The following is a 16644-nucleotide window of genomic DNA, read 5'->3' as shown; positions in this document are numbered from 1 at the left end:
GAAAGAGAGAAAGAGGAAGGGAGGGAAAGAGGTATTAGTGACATTTGAGAATAAATAACATCTGCATGTCTGTAACATCTGCTCTTGGTTCTTCAATCCACTCGTCAGGTCTGTCCTATTCAGTGTGTGTCCAGGTGTTCCAGTGGGGAGGGGCCTACCTCTGTGATGGCCTGGATAGAAGCGCCATACTTGACCAGCAGCTCCATCACCTTCACTCTGTTCTTCTTACACGCTATGTGCAGAGGGGTAAAGCCGTTCTGCAGGGGACACACACACGGACACACACACGCATATGGGACATTTAATCAAACAGCAGGAATCGGACACACCAACAGGGACATGTTGACATGCTGTGCATGAATGGTGGTGATAAAACTGTGTGTGTGCGTGTGTGTGTGCGTGTGTTCTGTACCAGCGCCCTGGCGTTGGGGTTGGCCCTCTTGTCCAGCAGCAGCTTGGTGACCCGGTAGTGTCCACAGTGGGCCGCCACATGCAGCGCCGTCAGGTAGTCCAGCGTGACATCATCAACAGGCGCCTGGTGCTGCAGGAGGTGTTTGACGCACTCCACGTGGTCCCCCTGCGCCGCCATGTGGAGAGGAGACAGACCGTTCTACAGACAGAGAGAGAGAGACAGAGACAGAGAGAGAGACAAAGAGAGACAGAGTGACAGAGAGGGGCTTAGCTGGAAAGTAAGACTTTGTACATGTGTATGTAATTGCTGTGTCCAGACGTTCAGACTGAATGTGAAAAGGTGTGTGTGTGTGTTGGTCTGTGTGTATATCCACCTTGGTCCTGGCCAGCATGGGCGCTCCTCTCTCCAGCAGTAGCTCCACCGCAGGGTCATGTCCACTCCGGGCTGCACAGTGCAGGGGTGTGAGGCCGTCCTGCAAAACAAGCGCACATGGCACGGTCACCATAAGGGGGGGGGGGAATACGCGCTTGGTGTGTCAAATGCCACCTCGACTACACTGTTCCCTTCTGGGCACACATCGTATGCATGTGCACGCACACACACACACACAGCACAAACACGCATTCAAACAAATCCTCACCATTCCCCCCAAAAAAATATTAGGTCAGACAGGCCATTCACCATCAAGCTCAAATAAACCTGCAACCCGACTTGCGTAACCACGTTACTACGGCCTGCTGTTTGGGCAGAGCTTTTGTTGGCCTTTGTTGTTGTTGTTTACTCGCTGTTGTTTACATGCGGCAGGCCGGGGATTATCATACATCAGGATGTGCCAGGGAACAGCAGCTGGGGTGATGCCACTGTCCTGACCAGGACCTTAGCCTCAGGACAGGGATGACTACTGTCCCCAGTGCCACCCTTGGCACAAACTAAACACCCACCTGCTGTTCTAAGATATCGCACGGACACAGAGGGCTCGTGTGGCGCTCAGACACTTGACTCAAGACCGGACAGGAAGCTTGTCTAACTATGAGAGGTCTCATTTAGTGAGAGAGCTTTTCAGACAACGGTAAAGTGGTACGGATCAGGATTTGAAGAGATGAGAGGAGAGGAGCGATGGAGGAGAGGGTAGGTGGGTTAGGGGGGTAGGTAGAGATGGAGAGGAGTACATAGAGGTGGGTGGGTAGAGAGGGGGGATGAGAGGAGAGGTGAAAGAAAGAAAGAAAGACAGAAAGCACAAGTTGATTCAAAGAGAAACCATCAAGGACACTGATGCTACCAGGCAGTGCATCCAAACAAAGCTTTTACACAAGGTTTTTCTGCAGACTCACAAACCCACTGCTGGGTACTCACACTAACAGGATGAGTTATACACTCTCTGACACTTACACACTCACCAAGGCCCCCCTAACTAACAAGGGCATGGAAACACACACACACACACACTCAATACTTGCTTCACATGAAATGTCAGAAGAAAAAAAAGGCTCAAGGCTGAGTTTGATGCTCTCTACTGCCAGGAACACTGTGAAATCACAGTCAAGCATACAATCCACACACATGCCTAGCATATTACCACAGCGTGTGTGCGTTTGAATGTGTGCGGAAGAAAGGTGTGTGTGTGTGCGCGCGTGTGGGCGGGAGGGAGCGGGGCACTCACTCTGGTTTTGGCGTCGATCTGGGAGCCCCTGTCCAGAAGGAGGCGCACCATGTTGGCGTTGCCCCGCTTGGAGGCCACATGCAGGGGTGTGATGCCGTTCTGCAGGAGGAACCACACACAGAACAAGCTCAGGATGTTCCCCTCTTCCGAGGAGTAGAACCCACAAGACAAACTCAGCACATTCTCCCCGCAGCACACAGGGAACATTCGAACCGACAGTGTGCGTTTCTGTCAGGGTGGGTTGGGGCGGAACACATTATTGCCTCATCATAATACATCCGTGCTGACACAGCGCTCTAGATCTTTCTAAGGGTTGGTTTCTGCAGTGTCATGCTGGCACCCAGCCGACGTCCTGGTGCGTTTGAAATCCTGGAAGCTAACCGGGCTGAGCCCGTGGGTCTCAGCCTGGTCCTGAGGCACCATGGGAAACACGAGAGATGATGACTGTGTAATAAACATACACGGAGTCTGAAAAAGGGAGTCAAACATTGAAGAAGAAAAAAAAAAATCTATCTTTTCCGTTTCTGCGACTACAGGGGAAAGGTTTCTAGCTGTGCTGGCACTGCTGAGTCCGCGGATATCAGAGTCGTGCTCGTACACAGCCTTAAGAGCCTGCGGAGAGCGACTTGAGTTGATGACCTTCAACTAGTCTTTCAGTTGGAGCCAAACCATTGTCCCTCTTCCTTGGAAATCCTCTTTACGAGTGAAAGGAAAAGTGCTGAAAGACAAAGTTGGAGCAAAGGCCCCCTCCCTCCCTCCCTTCCCTCCACCCCCCCCCCCCTACACTCTCAGTGCGTGAGGTTCTCCACTGGAGTGGGTGGGGAGCCCACCCACACAGGAGAGCTGGAGAGAAAGAGCTGAGGAGAGGGGGGGGGGGGCAACCGGAGTCAAGAAGCTCCATTGTTTGAGAGAGCAGTTAAAGTGCTGACAACAGAGTCTAAAAGGTCTTGAGTAGGTGTGTGTCTGTCAAGTGTTCTTTGGGTTCAGGCGGGTGCCCATGTTCACGTCAGAGTGAGCGTGCGGTCCGTTCCGCTGTGACCCAAGACTGGTCGGTGTGAACAGCGTGCACGGAGTCATGGCTGACAGCCACAGAGCAATAGAGGGGGTGGTGGCGGCTGGGGTTAGGGGTTCCTACCCTGGCTGTGAAGTCCACCGCTGCCCCCCGGTTCAGCAGAAGAGTGGCCACGTTCACGTTCCCATAGTGGGCAGCGATGTGCAGAGGGGTGAAGCCACTCTATTGGGGGAGGGAGAGAGAGAGAGAGAGAGAGAGAGAGAGAGAGAGAGAGAGAGAGAGAGAGAGAGAGAGCAGGCAGGAAGGATAGAGAAGAGGAGGGAAAGAGAGGAGAGAAAGAGAGATGGAGACAGAGAAAAGGAGACGGAGGTCAAACCCCAACTCCAACCATGCCCCTTCATCTTTGACCTTTCCTGCACAATCCCAGCATGCAGCAGTCGCATCAAGCATCCCGACACAGGTCAACAAAGAGGAAAGACAAAACATAACACATTTCCAAAACTCAAGAATAAAAACCAAGAATGAACACAGGAAAAATAACGTTTGAAGTTCAATTACAGAAAAAAAACATTACCTTGACAGACATTGATACTTAAACACACACAAACAGATACACCCCGTGCAAGATTAACCCACTGTCCCAATAAGAAATATATTGCATTTACCCCAAAAAAATAAAATAAAAATAAAAATGAAGACGTACAGTACACACAGATTATTTAATATTAATGTTGAAAATATTTACGAAAAATAGATATGCTATGAGTTGACTACAATAAATGTACATGACACGGAAGAAAAGCCATCATCACTGTACTACATTGTTTATCAACATCAAAGTGCACTATGTCGACTGTACGTCAGTTAGAGTGTAAGGAAGTATGAGAAATCAGAGAGATTTGCAGATCAGTGAAATTCTTGCCTTACCTTTCCGTTCTGAAAGTCACGGTCCGATTTAATGTGAAAACATTATTTTACAAAAGTGTGAGGGGCACAGTGGCTACATGATGATAAATACACATTCAAAGCTCAACAGGAATGGAGCAACTCAAAGCAGGCTGGAGGCGACATGCCTATTTTCCTTTCCACAAAGCAAACCTATCAGCAAAGCAGCTGGATATTTTTATTAACGTCATTTCATTCCATTATATTGGTGTCTACAGTCCAAAGCTTGTATCGCATGCTACTTAAACATTCATTTGCCGCAAGGTGCAAGCTAAGAATTTCCAGCTCTTATGAAGCATAAAGATAATATCAAGGTTTTTGTGTCTTAACCTACAGCATGCAGCACAGAGCACATAACAACACCAGTTTGCAATAAATATTTAGATCCCTGTATGTATAAAGACAGATAAACATTCCTGTTGGAATCTGTGTCTATACAGACAGACATCCTATCATGTTACGATTGTAAATTTGAAATGTACAGTAAAGAATTCAGTATGGTCAGATCAGAAATGTCATGGTGAAAAAAGAATAATAGTAAACATTTCAAAAACAAACGTGGAAACACACTTGTGAGCTTAGGATACCAATCAAACTCCCTAGAAGGAGAAGAATACAGACAGCCCATTCACAGCCCAAACGGAAAAAAACCAAACAATGCTGAAATCAGGAGTGGCAAAGACAGTTGGCAGAGTGTAAGATGAACTAAAGAGCGACGCCTGGGCCATTCCGGTCAGCCGCGCATGCTTACAGGAGGAACAGCGTCAAAACGAAAGAAATAATGAAGAAGAAAATACAATTATAGAAGACCGAAAGAGAAAAAAAAAAACACTGGCAAAGAAAAGTGAGGATTCCCAGGATGCAGTGCAGGTGGAGGGAATGAGGAAAGACTGAGCGGAGGAGGACGGATGAGGAAAGGGATGAGAGCAGCAGAGGGGAGTGAAGGTGTGGTGAGGACCGGGGGGGGGGGGGCATATACCTCGGTCGTCCTATTGACCATCATCTGAAGCAGCAGGGACGCACGCGGAAGGGAAACACTCAGTTACTTCAGAACACACAGCAACACAGAGCTCACGGCGTCTGTGCCAACATATCTACCCTCTGTTGGCGGCGTGGCTAAAGTGGTACCATTCTGCTTAATATACGGGGGCTTTTTCCTACCTCTCTGGGTCCTTTGTGTAGAGCGTGATAATACAGTACTCTGCACAGTCGAAAGTGCACCTGGACACGGTACTTATGTCCTAGGAGGTACACTGTGACTGACACACGGCTGTGACAGGGTGAAGAGGGGATCACGCAGGGCTATTTTCACAGCTGCCTCTCTCTGTTTTCATACCCTGTGGACTACTGTAGAGTGGGGACTAGTCTGGGTAGGTTACGGGGAGCCGGAAAGGATGGTTTTTCGTGTCCAGACTAGTTCAGGTCATCGTCAGAGGACTGCAGAGCCGAGGTATCTGGGAAGAACACGCGTGCCAGGGTGCTCAAGTGACGCCAGAGTGCGCTTGCGCGTGTGTGCGTGGGTGCGTGTGTGCGTGGAAGACTCTGATCACCCTCCTCTGGGAGGGTCTGTATGAGTCATGGTGAGGAGCGCTGCATTGAAACATCTGAACCAGAAACAGCACTTTATGCCAGCTTACACTTGCTTACAGTATCCCCTATTATACAACACAGGTACCACTACCATACAGTAGAACCTAGTGTAGAACAATGGCACTATACAGTATACCCCCTTATATAACATCGGCACCATAAAGTATACCCTGTTATATAACACAGGCACATTGTATGGACACAACAAGCTTCATCTCAACACTGGCAGTGCAGGTGGACTGGCTGTGGTGTGCTACAGGACAGGAGGCTGCATACATGTGAACCTGTTTCGGACAGAGGGTTCTCCACGGGTACCGTGTTCTGGGGATCCTACCACGTCTCTCACTCTAGCCACGCCCCCAACAAGTGCACCGCTGCCCACCCCCACCCCCACCCCCCACCCCAGCCCACCTCCCAGCCCACCCCCACCCCATCCCCGTTCAGACGACGAGACTGGACTTCAGAGCGGCGTCCTCGGACCCCCTGGCTCCTTCCCTCCTCGTGTCCCCGCCTACCCAGCCCTGGAGGAGAGCGTCCAGGGAGGCGGCCTCCAGCCTCCCCCCTGTCTAAAGCCCTCCAGAGAGGCGGGGGGCCGCGGGGAGAAGGAGCCACAGGGCGCCAGGACACCAGAGCGAGGCCAGGACCCCCCAGGGTACATGCAGACCCTCCACATCAACCCCCCCATCCAACCTGACGACAGCACCCTCCATGCACTGGACACTGGAACTACGCTTAAACACCAGGGGGAGACAGAGAGCAAACGGGGGGGGCATGCAGGAGGGGCAGATAACACAGAGAGACAGAACGAGAGACCCAGTTAGTGGAGAGGCCAGGAGACAGGTGGCAGTCACAAAGACACTGAAACGGAGTAACAGACAGAGAGAGACAGAGAAAGAGATACACATACAGACACACATCTACAACAGAGCACAACATGAAGTCACAGGCAACAGTGGCTCCGTGACACAGTGCTATACACCCACATCCATTTATCCTTACTGTGCTTTGCACTCAAATCTCCTCCTCACTCCCCACATTCTCAACACCTCAAAACGCGGCACGCCGAGTGATATGCGCTTCGTATACGTCATCTCACAGTACGGCACTCGGTCTTGCATTCCCTGGGGTGGTATAGCAGCAACCGACTGACAACACGCCAGGTCACCACAGCAGATACGGCATGCAGACCACCGGGGGCCACAGACGCAGGGAGAGCTCTGGGCTCCGGCCGCGCGGGGGCGGGGGGGGACCCGTACCTTGGACTGCACGTCGGCGTTGTGGTCGTTCTGCAGCAGCAGCGCGGCAGACTTGGTGTCGTCCTTGCGCGCGGCGATGTGCAGCGCCGGCAGGCGGACCTTGCCCTTGGTGTCGTGCTCCAGCAGGATGGACACCACCTGGTTGTGGCCCTGCTGGAGGGCGATGGCCAGGGGGGTGAAGCCGTCCTGGGAGGGGGAAGGAGGAGGGGGGGGGGGGGAAGATATATGATAGCAGGGGGATGAACGTTAGCACTGGCGTGCAAGTGCACTCTCTCACCCACACACACACCGTCTGTTTTATATACACACGCGCTCATTCATACACACGTACTCTGTCAATCACACAGAAACGCACGCTCGCGTGAAGTCCCTACCTCCGTGGCAGTGCTCTGGTTGGCTCCGTTCTCCAGCAGGTAGCGGACCACGTCCATGTGGTTCTCCTGTGCCGCCATGTACAGCGGCGTGAAGCCATTCTGACGACAGAGACATGATGTCAGCTAGCGCTAACACCTCCACACACGCCAACGGCCATGTCAGCTAGCGCTAACACCTCCACACACGCCAACGGCCATGTCAGCTAGCGCTAACACCTCCACACACGCCAACGGCCATGTCAGCTAGCGCTAACACCTCCACACACGCCAACGGCCATGTCAGCTAGCGCTAACACCTCCACACACGCTACCCAGCCCTCGCCTGGTTTGACTGGCCAGTGTGTGCGCACGAGGCTAACAACACAGCAAAGCGTGCCGCTTCATCCAGTCCAGTTTGAAGGGCAGCACAGACATCAAAGGGAGGACGCGAAATGGGGGTGTTGGGGTTCGTACCTGAGACTGAGAGTTGATGTCAGCCCCTCGCTTAACCAGGATCTTCACCACCTCGCCCTGCCCCGCCAGAGAGGCGATGTGAAGGGCTGTGTTTCCTTTCTGGAGGGGTTGGGAACACACACACGCGTGCTGTTACGGCCACATGTTACACAAAACACACACAGTAAGAAGGGAGTTCTTCATAGCTGCTTCTCACAATGGCATTCAAGACTTCTCATTACCAAAACCCAGCGCCTCGTCGGAGCTGTGGAATTCATTACCCAATACGCCCTTGCTGTATTCATCCTCCCTCTACAACCTCCTCATTACCGCCGTTTAGCATTCCCCATTTGAGAAGCTAATCCCCAAACAGGCATATCTCCAGACAGCTACGGCTATGGAAGAGGAGATCACCGTCTAAAAATGAGGGGTCCTTCCAGACTGGCACTCCTAATGACGCCTTTGACTCAAAGATAATGGAAAGTTATCGCTAATACCCCAGGGAGATTGGATCCACTGCCAGAATCCTTTTAATTAGAGCATGAGGATGAACCCATTATGTTAAGTGACTCTTGCTTAAGCGTAAAGTACTGGTTTTATGGGGTGATTGCCGGTCAGATAGGTTTCAGAAGGTCTCATGTTGCATTTGAAAATCCAAACAATCTCAATCAACTCTATCATCCAAGCTTTGATATACTCATAAAATACCCACAATTAAAGGGCATTTCCTAGAAAGGAATGAATGGACACAAAGGCCCAGTTTTAGCGATTAACACACAAGCTAAACATCATCCAGCCGTCCAGCGCTTACTCAGACTTCAAAGAGACACACAAACCCTAAACATGCCGTTTATGAAATAAAATAGACCCTCTCAAGTTGCAGGGGTTGAAATGACAATGCAACCAAGACTCCAGGTTTGCTGAAACTACTCTTAATCACTTTCCCTTCCAGCATGTCCTGAAGTGCTCCATGAGGTCCATGTGAACAACCCAGTGACATGTAGCTAGCAGCAGGCGTAGGGTTACAGTGGTTGTGGGGTAGTAACTTGGCAGTCTGCCCAGGGATATGATAGTAGCAGTGCAGACTCACCAAGGAAAGGTTAATGGCCAGGCTTCAATAGGTCAAGAGTTGTAGATAGAAGCTATGTTAGACTTCTAACCCTGTTCACCCTACATGTGACACCAGTCCATCAAAACACAATATCAGAATCGACTATGCTGATGAATTGGCAGTATTTACAGACCAATGATTAAATAGGTATTAAGAGACTTGTTGCTCTTGTTGGTTAGTTGTAACTGATTTAAAATTACCCTTTTGAGGTTCATGTTGTTTAATTGTAACTTGTTTAACTACATTATGGTTCTTTCCTTCGGCACTTATTTGGGTTTTTCACAATGTATGCTTTATGTTTCGGCTACCGCATCGTTTGGGCCTATCTCGTTGTTATCGTAGTGACCTATGCACTTTGCAGCTCACTCTTGGAAGTCACTTTGGATAAATGCATCTGCAAAATGAATAAATGTAAATGTAAGAAAGACATTACGGTTAGTCATGTTAGCATAATAGCAGCTTGAGGCTAGTGGCTGAGTTTTTGTCTACTGTCAAATGTTTGGTCAACAAAGTCTACCAATGATCTCGCATAGTCCTAGAGCAACATTTCACCTCCAGTTAGCCTAGGAGCTACTACGTTGGCCAAGAGGATGATTGATTTTGAAGCCTTGTTATTAAATTAAATTAAAAACAACAACTGGCCCAAAGATAATATGGGGGTTAATGTGTGCTACAGTATGGAACTGGGGAACTGCTGCCCCCGGGAACATAGATACGTTCACATTACTGTTACCCACCTTGGTAGCAGAGTCTACGGCAGAGCCTCTCTCCAGCAACTCCTGAACCAGCTCCACATGGCCCTCCTTAGCAGCCAGGTGCAAAGCGTTGAGCCCATTCTGGACAGGAAGAGAAGAGGGACAAAAAGGCAAAGGTCAGCGTCACAACTCAAAACTGCCGACTGTTCGTCCACAAAATGGAGGACTTGGAAAATAAACGGACTTGGCTGGAAAAAATGTATCGTAGCTCGCTACCTCCGGGTCCATAATTTATACTGTCGTGCTCCGTTCTTCTCTTTTGGCTGGTACTCTTTCACACACACGAAGGAGGGACAAACCAACATATGAAAGCCACTTCTGAAAGTCAGGATTGTGCCATGTCATGCTGTTATGGACCTGGGCCAGGCATGGACGAAGTGATATTAATAAAGTGGCTGTGAGTGTGCTTGCGTACGTGTTTGGTGCAATAGTGTGATTGTTTGTTACTTCTTCAATACCCTAGTTCAAACCACTGCTAAAAGATATAGGACATTATTCTAGATGTTGCTTGAATTTTCCCTCAGAACTCAATGCCCTATCAAGTGCCAACCCTAACCTTCTGTAATAAGAAGATTTCAGCTTAGTCTACATACTGTAGCAATAAGTAGATGGTATTTGCTGTATGACAGAAATGAAGATTACATTGTAATATCACTCTAGAGGGATTTCCTCAGGGATTAAGGAATCCAGACGTTTGCCAGTTAATTCCAAAATACCACAACAAGACAGGAAGGGGGGGGGGGGGGGTGCAAGGTTACCAAACAAGGTGTTGCAATGTATTATCAATCCCACTTGCACATTATGCTTCAAACATATGTTTAGGATGGAAAAACTACTTTCAACTTTGTGGTGAGATAATCTTTTAGTTTTCTGTGCAAATGTCATCAAACCATTTTACGTTCATGGGTTCAAGTTGTTAGTGTAATCTCTTCTATGTGTGACCCGCTAAGGAGATGTTAAATCACTCTAATGGCTCTGTTAATATCTATATCTGCCTCTGAACAAGTCATGTTGGTGGGCTGGCCGGAAGAATAGGGGAGGGGTTTCATGAGTTGATTGACAAGAGTGGACAAGAGTGACAGCTTGAAAATGAAGGGGACAGTGTAGCTAGATAGGACTGTGGGGAAGGGGTTCGCTAACAATGAAGGACCAATGTAAAGCGATGGGCGAAAAGACAAAAACGGACAAACCACAATACACGGTAAGATTCAACGGAAGTGTACGGAATCTACTTAAGGAGAAGTCCTTAGGTGAGTCCCACCTAAGTCCTTAGGTAAACACCAATACACCCAACAACTACATAGGCCTACTGTAAGTCCAGAAACCAGGCCCACTGAAAACCATCTCTTCGTACCTCTTTGCTCACTAGGTAGATACTGGAATGGAGTGGTGATTTAGAGTTAGAGTCAGCAGTGTTACACTACCTCCCAACCCTCTGTAGCCCGGGGGAGATCTCCATTGACCCAGCAGTGATTTAATATATCTTTCACTGGGGGCAGCGCTTGTCTACGTTTGAAAAATGGGACCAGTGAGTCGATAGATGATTTCCTCTGTGCCAGTTCGGTCCATTCAGCCTGCGTATCGTACACAAAACCCCAAAGAGAACGTTATTGCCATTCGTTATGTCATTGAAACATTGTCACATCCTGCATTTCTTTTGTAGAGAGGAATGGCACGCTGCATTTAGTTTAGAATGCCCTGCAGGGTTCTGTCGCATGAAAACAAACTGGAACAAACGGAAGCATCTGTTTAGCGAAACACCAAACGCTGCACTCCTTTGAAGAGAGAGGATATGGTGCATTAGATGCAGAAGGTGCACACCTGCTTGTCTCCATGACTACAGGCTGCCTTGAACTTTTACATTTGTTTCCTGGACGCTGTGAAACAAAGTGACATGCATTCAGTCTGCATAGCAGTCTGAAGTACAGAACAAAATCAAGGATCAGAAGTACATAGTTCTCAACATATTTTCGGCAGTTAGATCCAAGGAAAGATCTGTATTTTAACAGGCACAGCCCGCCACGCCTTTACCCCCCACACACTGACACACACACACACCCGCCCTTCACAGGTCTAAATTATAACTTTTAGGTCAACTCCCCAGACGCCATCCCTTATGAAAACTTTGAATCACAGAACATTTGATTGATCATGTTGTTCTCCGGCCTCATCCTTCTCACGCCCTGTAGATGTAAGGAGCCATTCATCTACTTCCTAGCCTGCAGACATCACCATGGGGCAGCCCAGCCATTACAGTGAGTAGAAACCCATCAAGATGCATATTAGGAATGCTAATGGAGGGTGTGAATGTAATAACAGCTAGTGTGATTAGTCCTTTCAGAGATATATTAGACGCCTGCTGTCTGGGGAAGCTAGCTGGAAAGTTCACTGGAGAGACTTGTTTAGGACGGCTGCCCCGTGGAGAAGAAAGTGCAAATAAGGACTATGGAGTCATATTTGGGTCAAAACTGTACATGCTGCCTGAAGCACAGTAATACTCAGGCATTTTGACATTCATGGTTCACAAAGGAATACCGGTGTGCTATTAGTGCTGTATGTCAATGTGTGAACATGTGCCATGAAATTAGAGAAGGACTCCCAACTTGCACATTCCGAGTGGAAGAAAGGTTTTCCCACAACGATGGCTCCTGTCCCGACCCATCAATGTAGTGCCAGAGCATTGGACGACGAGCCATCCATCTTGAAGAACGAGGTCACAGTGTCCCACCTGTGGGTGTTCAGGTCTTGGTGTAATCTGTCCCGGTATTTAAGGGACCTGCCGTGGTCCCGTCGCAGCGGTAGATGGACGACAGTTGAGAGTGAGGACCCCACGGTGGCATCGTGGAGGTGACCTCTTCAATTGCCCACGAGACACGTTAAGGCAACATGTGTCTGGGCTGGGGACTATGAAGAATGGCTTATATGGGTTTGTGACACATGAGAGACAATCTACTGTATGAGCCCCAGACCCCGCCTCCTCCCTTCCAGACAGTGACAGACTAGCTGTGTCACAGGTCGGCACGATGGAGAGAAACCTTGGTTGCCCTGACTACCTTAGGTGTGTGCTGTGTGTTCCGTCGGCCGGTCACACAGGCAGCTCATGGTCACATGGAGGTCACATGACAGATGGACTCAGGCCTACATGACAACACTAGACATGATCTACACAGTACCTGTCCCCTTCAGCAGCTGGAGACCATGCTTTCAGTGTCTCCTTTACAAGGAATCACCTATTTTGGTGCAGTTTGATAAAGATCCGTTTATAGTATTACTCTTCTTATATTAAAGAATATAAGAATCATTCTGAAAAACTGACACAAATTGCTTTACGTGGCTCCCACAAGACATGGACTCAGAAATTGTATTTTTTTACAGAAGTTATTTACGGCAAAGCTATTTCTGCGCATAGCAGCACTAAAATGGTGGGTTGCTAAGACAACTGAAATAGATATCTTGTCTGTGTTCCATAACAGAAATCAAACACGCTATCAATATCAGAGCTAACAGCATACTTACACCCTATTAGCAGATGAACTAAAAGTATTAATTAATTCCAACTGTTAGTGAATATATCTCCTCTCCAGACACACACCTGCAATCCTCCACCCACACCCACCCCCCAACACACACGCACTACACTGTGCACATCTAGACCCAGTCTCCCATCCATCTGGGTGTCTGTCAGTGTGTGAAGGTCAGGGTTTTACCATGACAATTTCTGGAAGGTGCAGCAGGACAGACCATGGAGGGGTGGAGGAATGAAAGGGGGAGGGGACCGGACATGAAAGGAGAGAGGTACCAGGACCGCAGATATCATATCATGAATGGTCTCTGAGAGAACAGATAGGAGACAATGAACGGGTGTAGCTTGTCGTCAGCTTCATACTGCCAAAGACAAAAGACTGAGATACAACTCTACCGTCTGTCTTGGGAAATTAAGCGAAGCAAATCAGATGTATTTCTATTTAAAAACAACTAGTGTTAGTCAAAGTACTGTACAATCGGCAAGGCAAAATAAGGCACTAAAATACCTAGCATTTATGACAAAGGCACTGACAGACATGAAGCAGAGCCTGTGAACTCAGATCAAAGCAGATTAATTCCACTCATATGTATGAAGGGAGGAGATGCAGATTGAATGGGAGGGAAGCAGAGAGATATAGATGAGAAGGAGAGGTGGGAGAGGGAGGGCAGTAGAGAGGGAAGGAGGGAGGTAGATAGAGAGAGGGAGGGAAGGAAGGAGGGAGATAGAGAGGAAGGCAGGGACGATAGATAGAGGGGGAGTGAGGTAGAGAGGGAGGGACAGAGGGAGATAGAGAGGAAGGCGGGGAGATAGGGAGGGAGGGGGAGATAGGGAGGGACAGAGGGAGATCGAACAGAAGGGGGGGAGATAGGGAGGGAGGGGAAGATAGGGAGGGACAGAGGGAGATAGAGAGGAAGGGGGGGATATAGAGAGGGAGGGAGAGATGAGATGGGTAAAGCCAAATGAGCATCAACTGTCTACATGAATCTCTGTGTAAGCAAGTTTAACATTGGATGATTGTGGAAAAGGTTCTACGACTACCTCCAGTCCTTTGATACTCTGCCAGAGGGCATATTGTGTGGCAGACCTTGTGGCTGGTGAGTAGTGTGTGTGTGTGTGTGTGTGTGTGTGTGTGTGTGTGTGTGTGTGTGTGTGTGAGAGAGAGAGTTTTGTGTATTTGTGTGTGTAAGATGCCTCACAGCCCTCACACACCACTGAAGTTCATGTGACTGTTGTTGTTGCTTATCAGGTTGACCACACACCATCTGCTGGACGGGTCATTTCACACTATATCTGCTTTCACTGATCCCCCTCACACACACACACACACACTCCCCCTTGCCCTTTATGTCGTGTGGAACGTTAATGGCTTCTGGGCACAAGATAATAGCCAGCTACTAAATAAAGATTTGGACTCTCACCATGCAGTGTAAACAAGTTACAAAGTCTCAAATGAAGGAATGGAGAAGACAGGGAGAAAGGAGAACCGGGTGATTCTGGTTGGGCCACAGATCCAAGACAAATGAGACCAAGAGGAGGGTATCACTAATGACTGTTCACTGATCCTTCTCCCCTGGCCCTGCCACAGGTCCCACTAATTAATGTGTCGGCATACAGGTGACCCAGGGAACCATGGGAGGTGTAGTACCTGAGTCAGCACTGGCCTGATTTTATATGGGGGATATCAGGGCACTGGCCTTCAAAATGGTGGCCTACAAATCACAACCTCCATTTCAAAAACACACACACACTTCCCGGCATCTTTGAACTCGTTCTTGACTAGACTAGTACCTTAATATGGGGTTTCTTGTATTTCACTCTTACTGGAGCTCATTCACCATCAGCTCCAGTAAGAGTGATTTAGAATGATGGAATCTCGAGCTATCGATGTGTTGGACCAGCATCAATACTTATCCTTGCAGCATCGGAACTGGCAAACTCACAGGTAAGACCACAGAGGAAGAAGAAGAGCTTGTCTTAGGCTTGGTCGGAAATACAAAAGTTGTATAGTATGATTGCGCTTCTTATTTTGTGCCTGGTGATCTTTATGGAAAGCAGCACCCTGTCACATTGGTGCCCTGTGAGAGCTATTGTCAGCGGTGTTATGTAAAACCACTGGCTTCTCTAAATGTCTTCTGGGTAATGAACACTGAGTGATGGAGACTCTTAACTCACGGACCGACAGTTTCCTCGGAGAGGAGGAGGATTCAGTCGTAGGAGGAAGGCAACTAGGGGAGACTACCTCAATCTTTTCTCAAAATGGTGGAGGTTTTGCTGTTGAAAGGACTGACGGATACTGTAAGATGTTGGTAAAAATCTAGTTTGGAACCCCAACCACAGGTGGCTTTACCTACATATGTATGTCCCATGTCCCAAACATGTCACTTTGGTGAAAGCAGGTTGAATTAACGGATAGGGCCGGAAGCTGAGAGACTGAAGGTCACCTTGTCACTTTGATGGACTGACATCTGGACTGAGGATCAACAAGGGGTTCCCAGGAGCTAACTGAGGAAAGTGAGGGGGTACGAAAGACCTGGCATGTTGCGTGGTTGGAGGGATAGCGACCTTGCGTTTGTGGCCTGGAGAATCCAATGAAAGCCACAGAGGACCAACAGGAAGTGAAAAAAAACTGAAAAGGCACTGATGTGTGGTGTGCCTTTGAACAGGCCGAATAAGTTTGTGTTTGTGTTTCTTACCTGATTGCAGGTGCTGATGTCCACTCCTCCTTTCAGATATTCCAGAACCTTGTCGATGTTCCCTGCCCTGGCTGCCCGCAGGAAGCTGGTGTTGCTGTCCGACTAAAAGAAAAACAGAGAAGAAGAAATACATTAGATGAAGGTCAGGCAGCAACCACGTTGGAAGACTTCGTCCGTCTCGATTTTATGCCAGCAGATTATTAAAAAGGGTTTTGGATGTATGTTGAGTCACTTTCTGTGACTTTTCAGAGGCATAAAAATAGCTGTGGTAATTATACAGCTAACAACGTTATCTCTGCTCAACACTTGGCCAGCTAACATCCAGCCTGCCTCACCAACACCCTTTAAAAACGCAGAGAAGGAAAACAAGCTTGTTATGGTTCCTTAGAGAGCCTAGGTGTGAGCAAGGTAGTTAATTCCACCTTGTGTGCCTCAGTCATCAAGCAAATCATCAATGTTTTATGAGTTTATCAGTGCAGAGCATTATCCTAGCTAGGAGAATGCAGCATAGGTCATGTCCTCTTCATGCGGATGCAGGGACAGTCAGAACTGGAAGTACACCAAGGCAGTAGGGAGGTGGAATGAGTCAGCTACTCCACCCTCTCTCCTCTACCTCCCCCCCCCCCCCCTAGCTAGCACTACCTGCCAGAAGAATGCAGTACTTTTGAGTGATTGAATTAGCATCTTTGCTTGCTAGCTCCCAGCCAATGGAGTCGACTGCAGCTTCCTAGCTGCGGTAGCGGCAGCCGTCAGAGTAGGCTGTGGATAGAATAGAGCAGTTCCTTCTACTTCAGAATGATGTCTCTGGCCAAGCTACTGTATACTGCATTAGGACAACGCAAGGTATGCTGCCTTGCTATGAATACTGATAAAGGGAA

At 48.5% G+C, this 16644-nt stretch overlaps 1 protein-coding gene across 1 annotated transcript in view; it reads right to left on the bottom strand.

The window, feature by feature from the left end:
- The window catches only part of ank2b (ankyrin 2b, neuronal), a 130354-nt gene that overhangs the window by 42882 nt on the left and 70828 nt on the right, over positions 1-16644 (bottom strand). The window contains exons 3-12 of the mRNA XM_084690971.1: positions 15767-15868; positions 9530-9628; positions 7703-7801; positions 7250-7348; positions 6876-7061; positions 3208-3306; positions 2073-2171; positions 786-884; positions 413-610; positions 159-257 (exon numbers count right to left, since the gene is read on the bottom strand). Coding sequence (XP_084547097.1) covers positions 159-257; positions 413-610; positions 786-884; positions 2073-2171; positions 3208-3306; positions 6876-7061; positions 7250-7348; positions 7703-7801; positions 9530-9628; positions 15767-15868 — 1179 coding nt within the window. The remainder of the gene's footprint in view (positions 1-158; positions 258-412; positions 611-785; positions 885-2072; positions 2172-3207; positions 3307-6875; positions 7062-7249; positions 7349-7702; positions 7802-9529; positions 9629-15766; positions 15869-16644) is intronic.

The sequence above is a fragment of the Hypomesus nipponensis genome, chromosome 25, assembly GCF_054491055.1.
Source record: "Hypomesus nipponensis isolate SF chromosome 25, ASM5449105v1, whole genome shotgun sequence".
NCBI classification, from domain to species: Eukaryota; Metazoa; Chordata; class Actinopteri; order Osmeriformes; family Osmeridae; genus Hypomesus; species Hypomesus nipponensis.
This window is presented reverse-complemented; position numbering and strand designations above follow the sequence as displayed.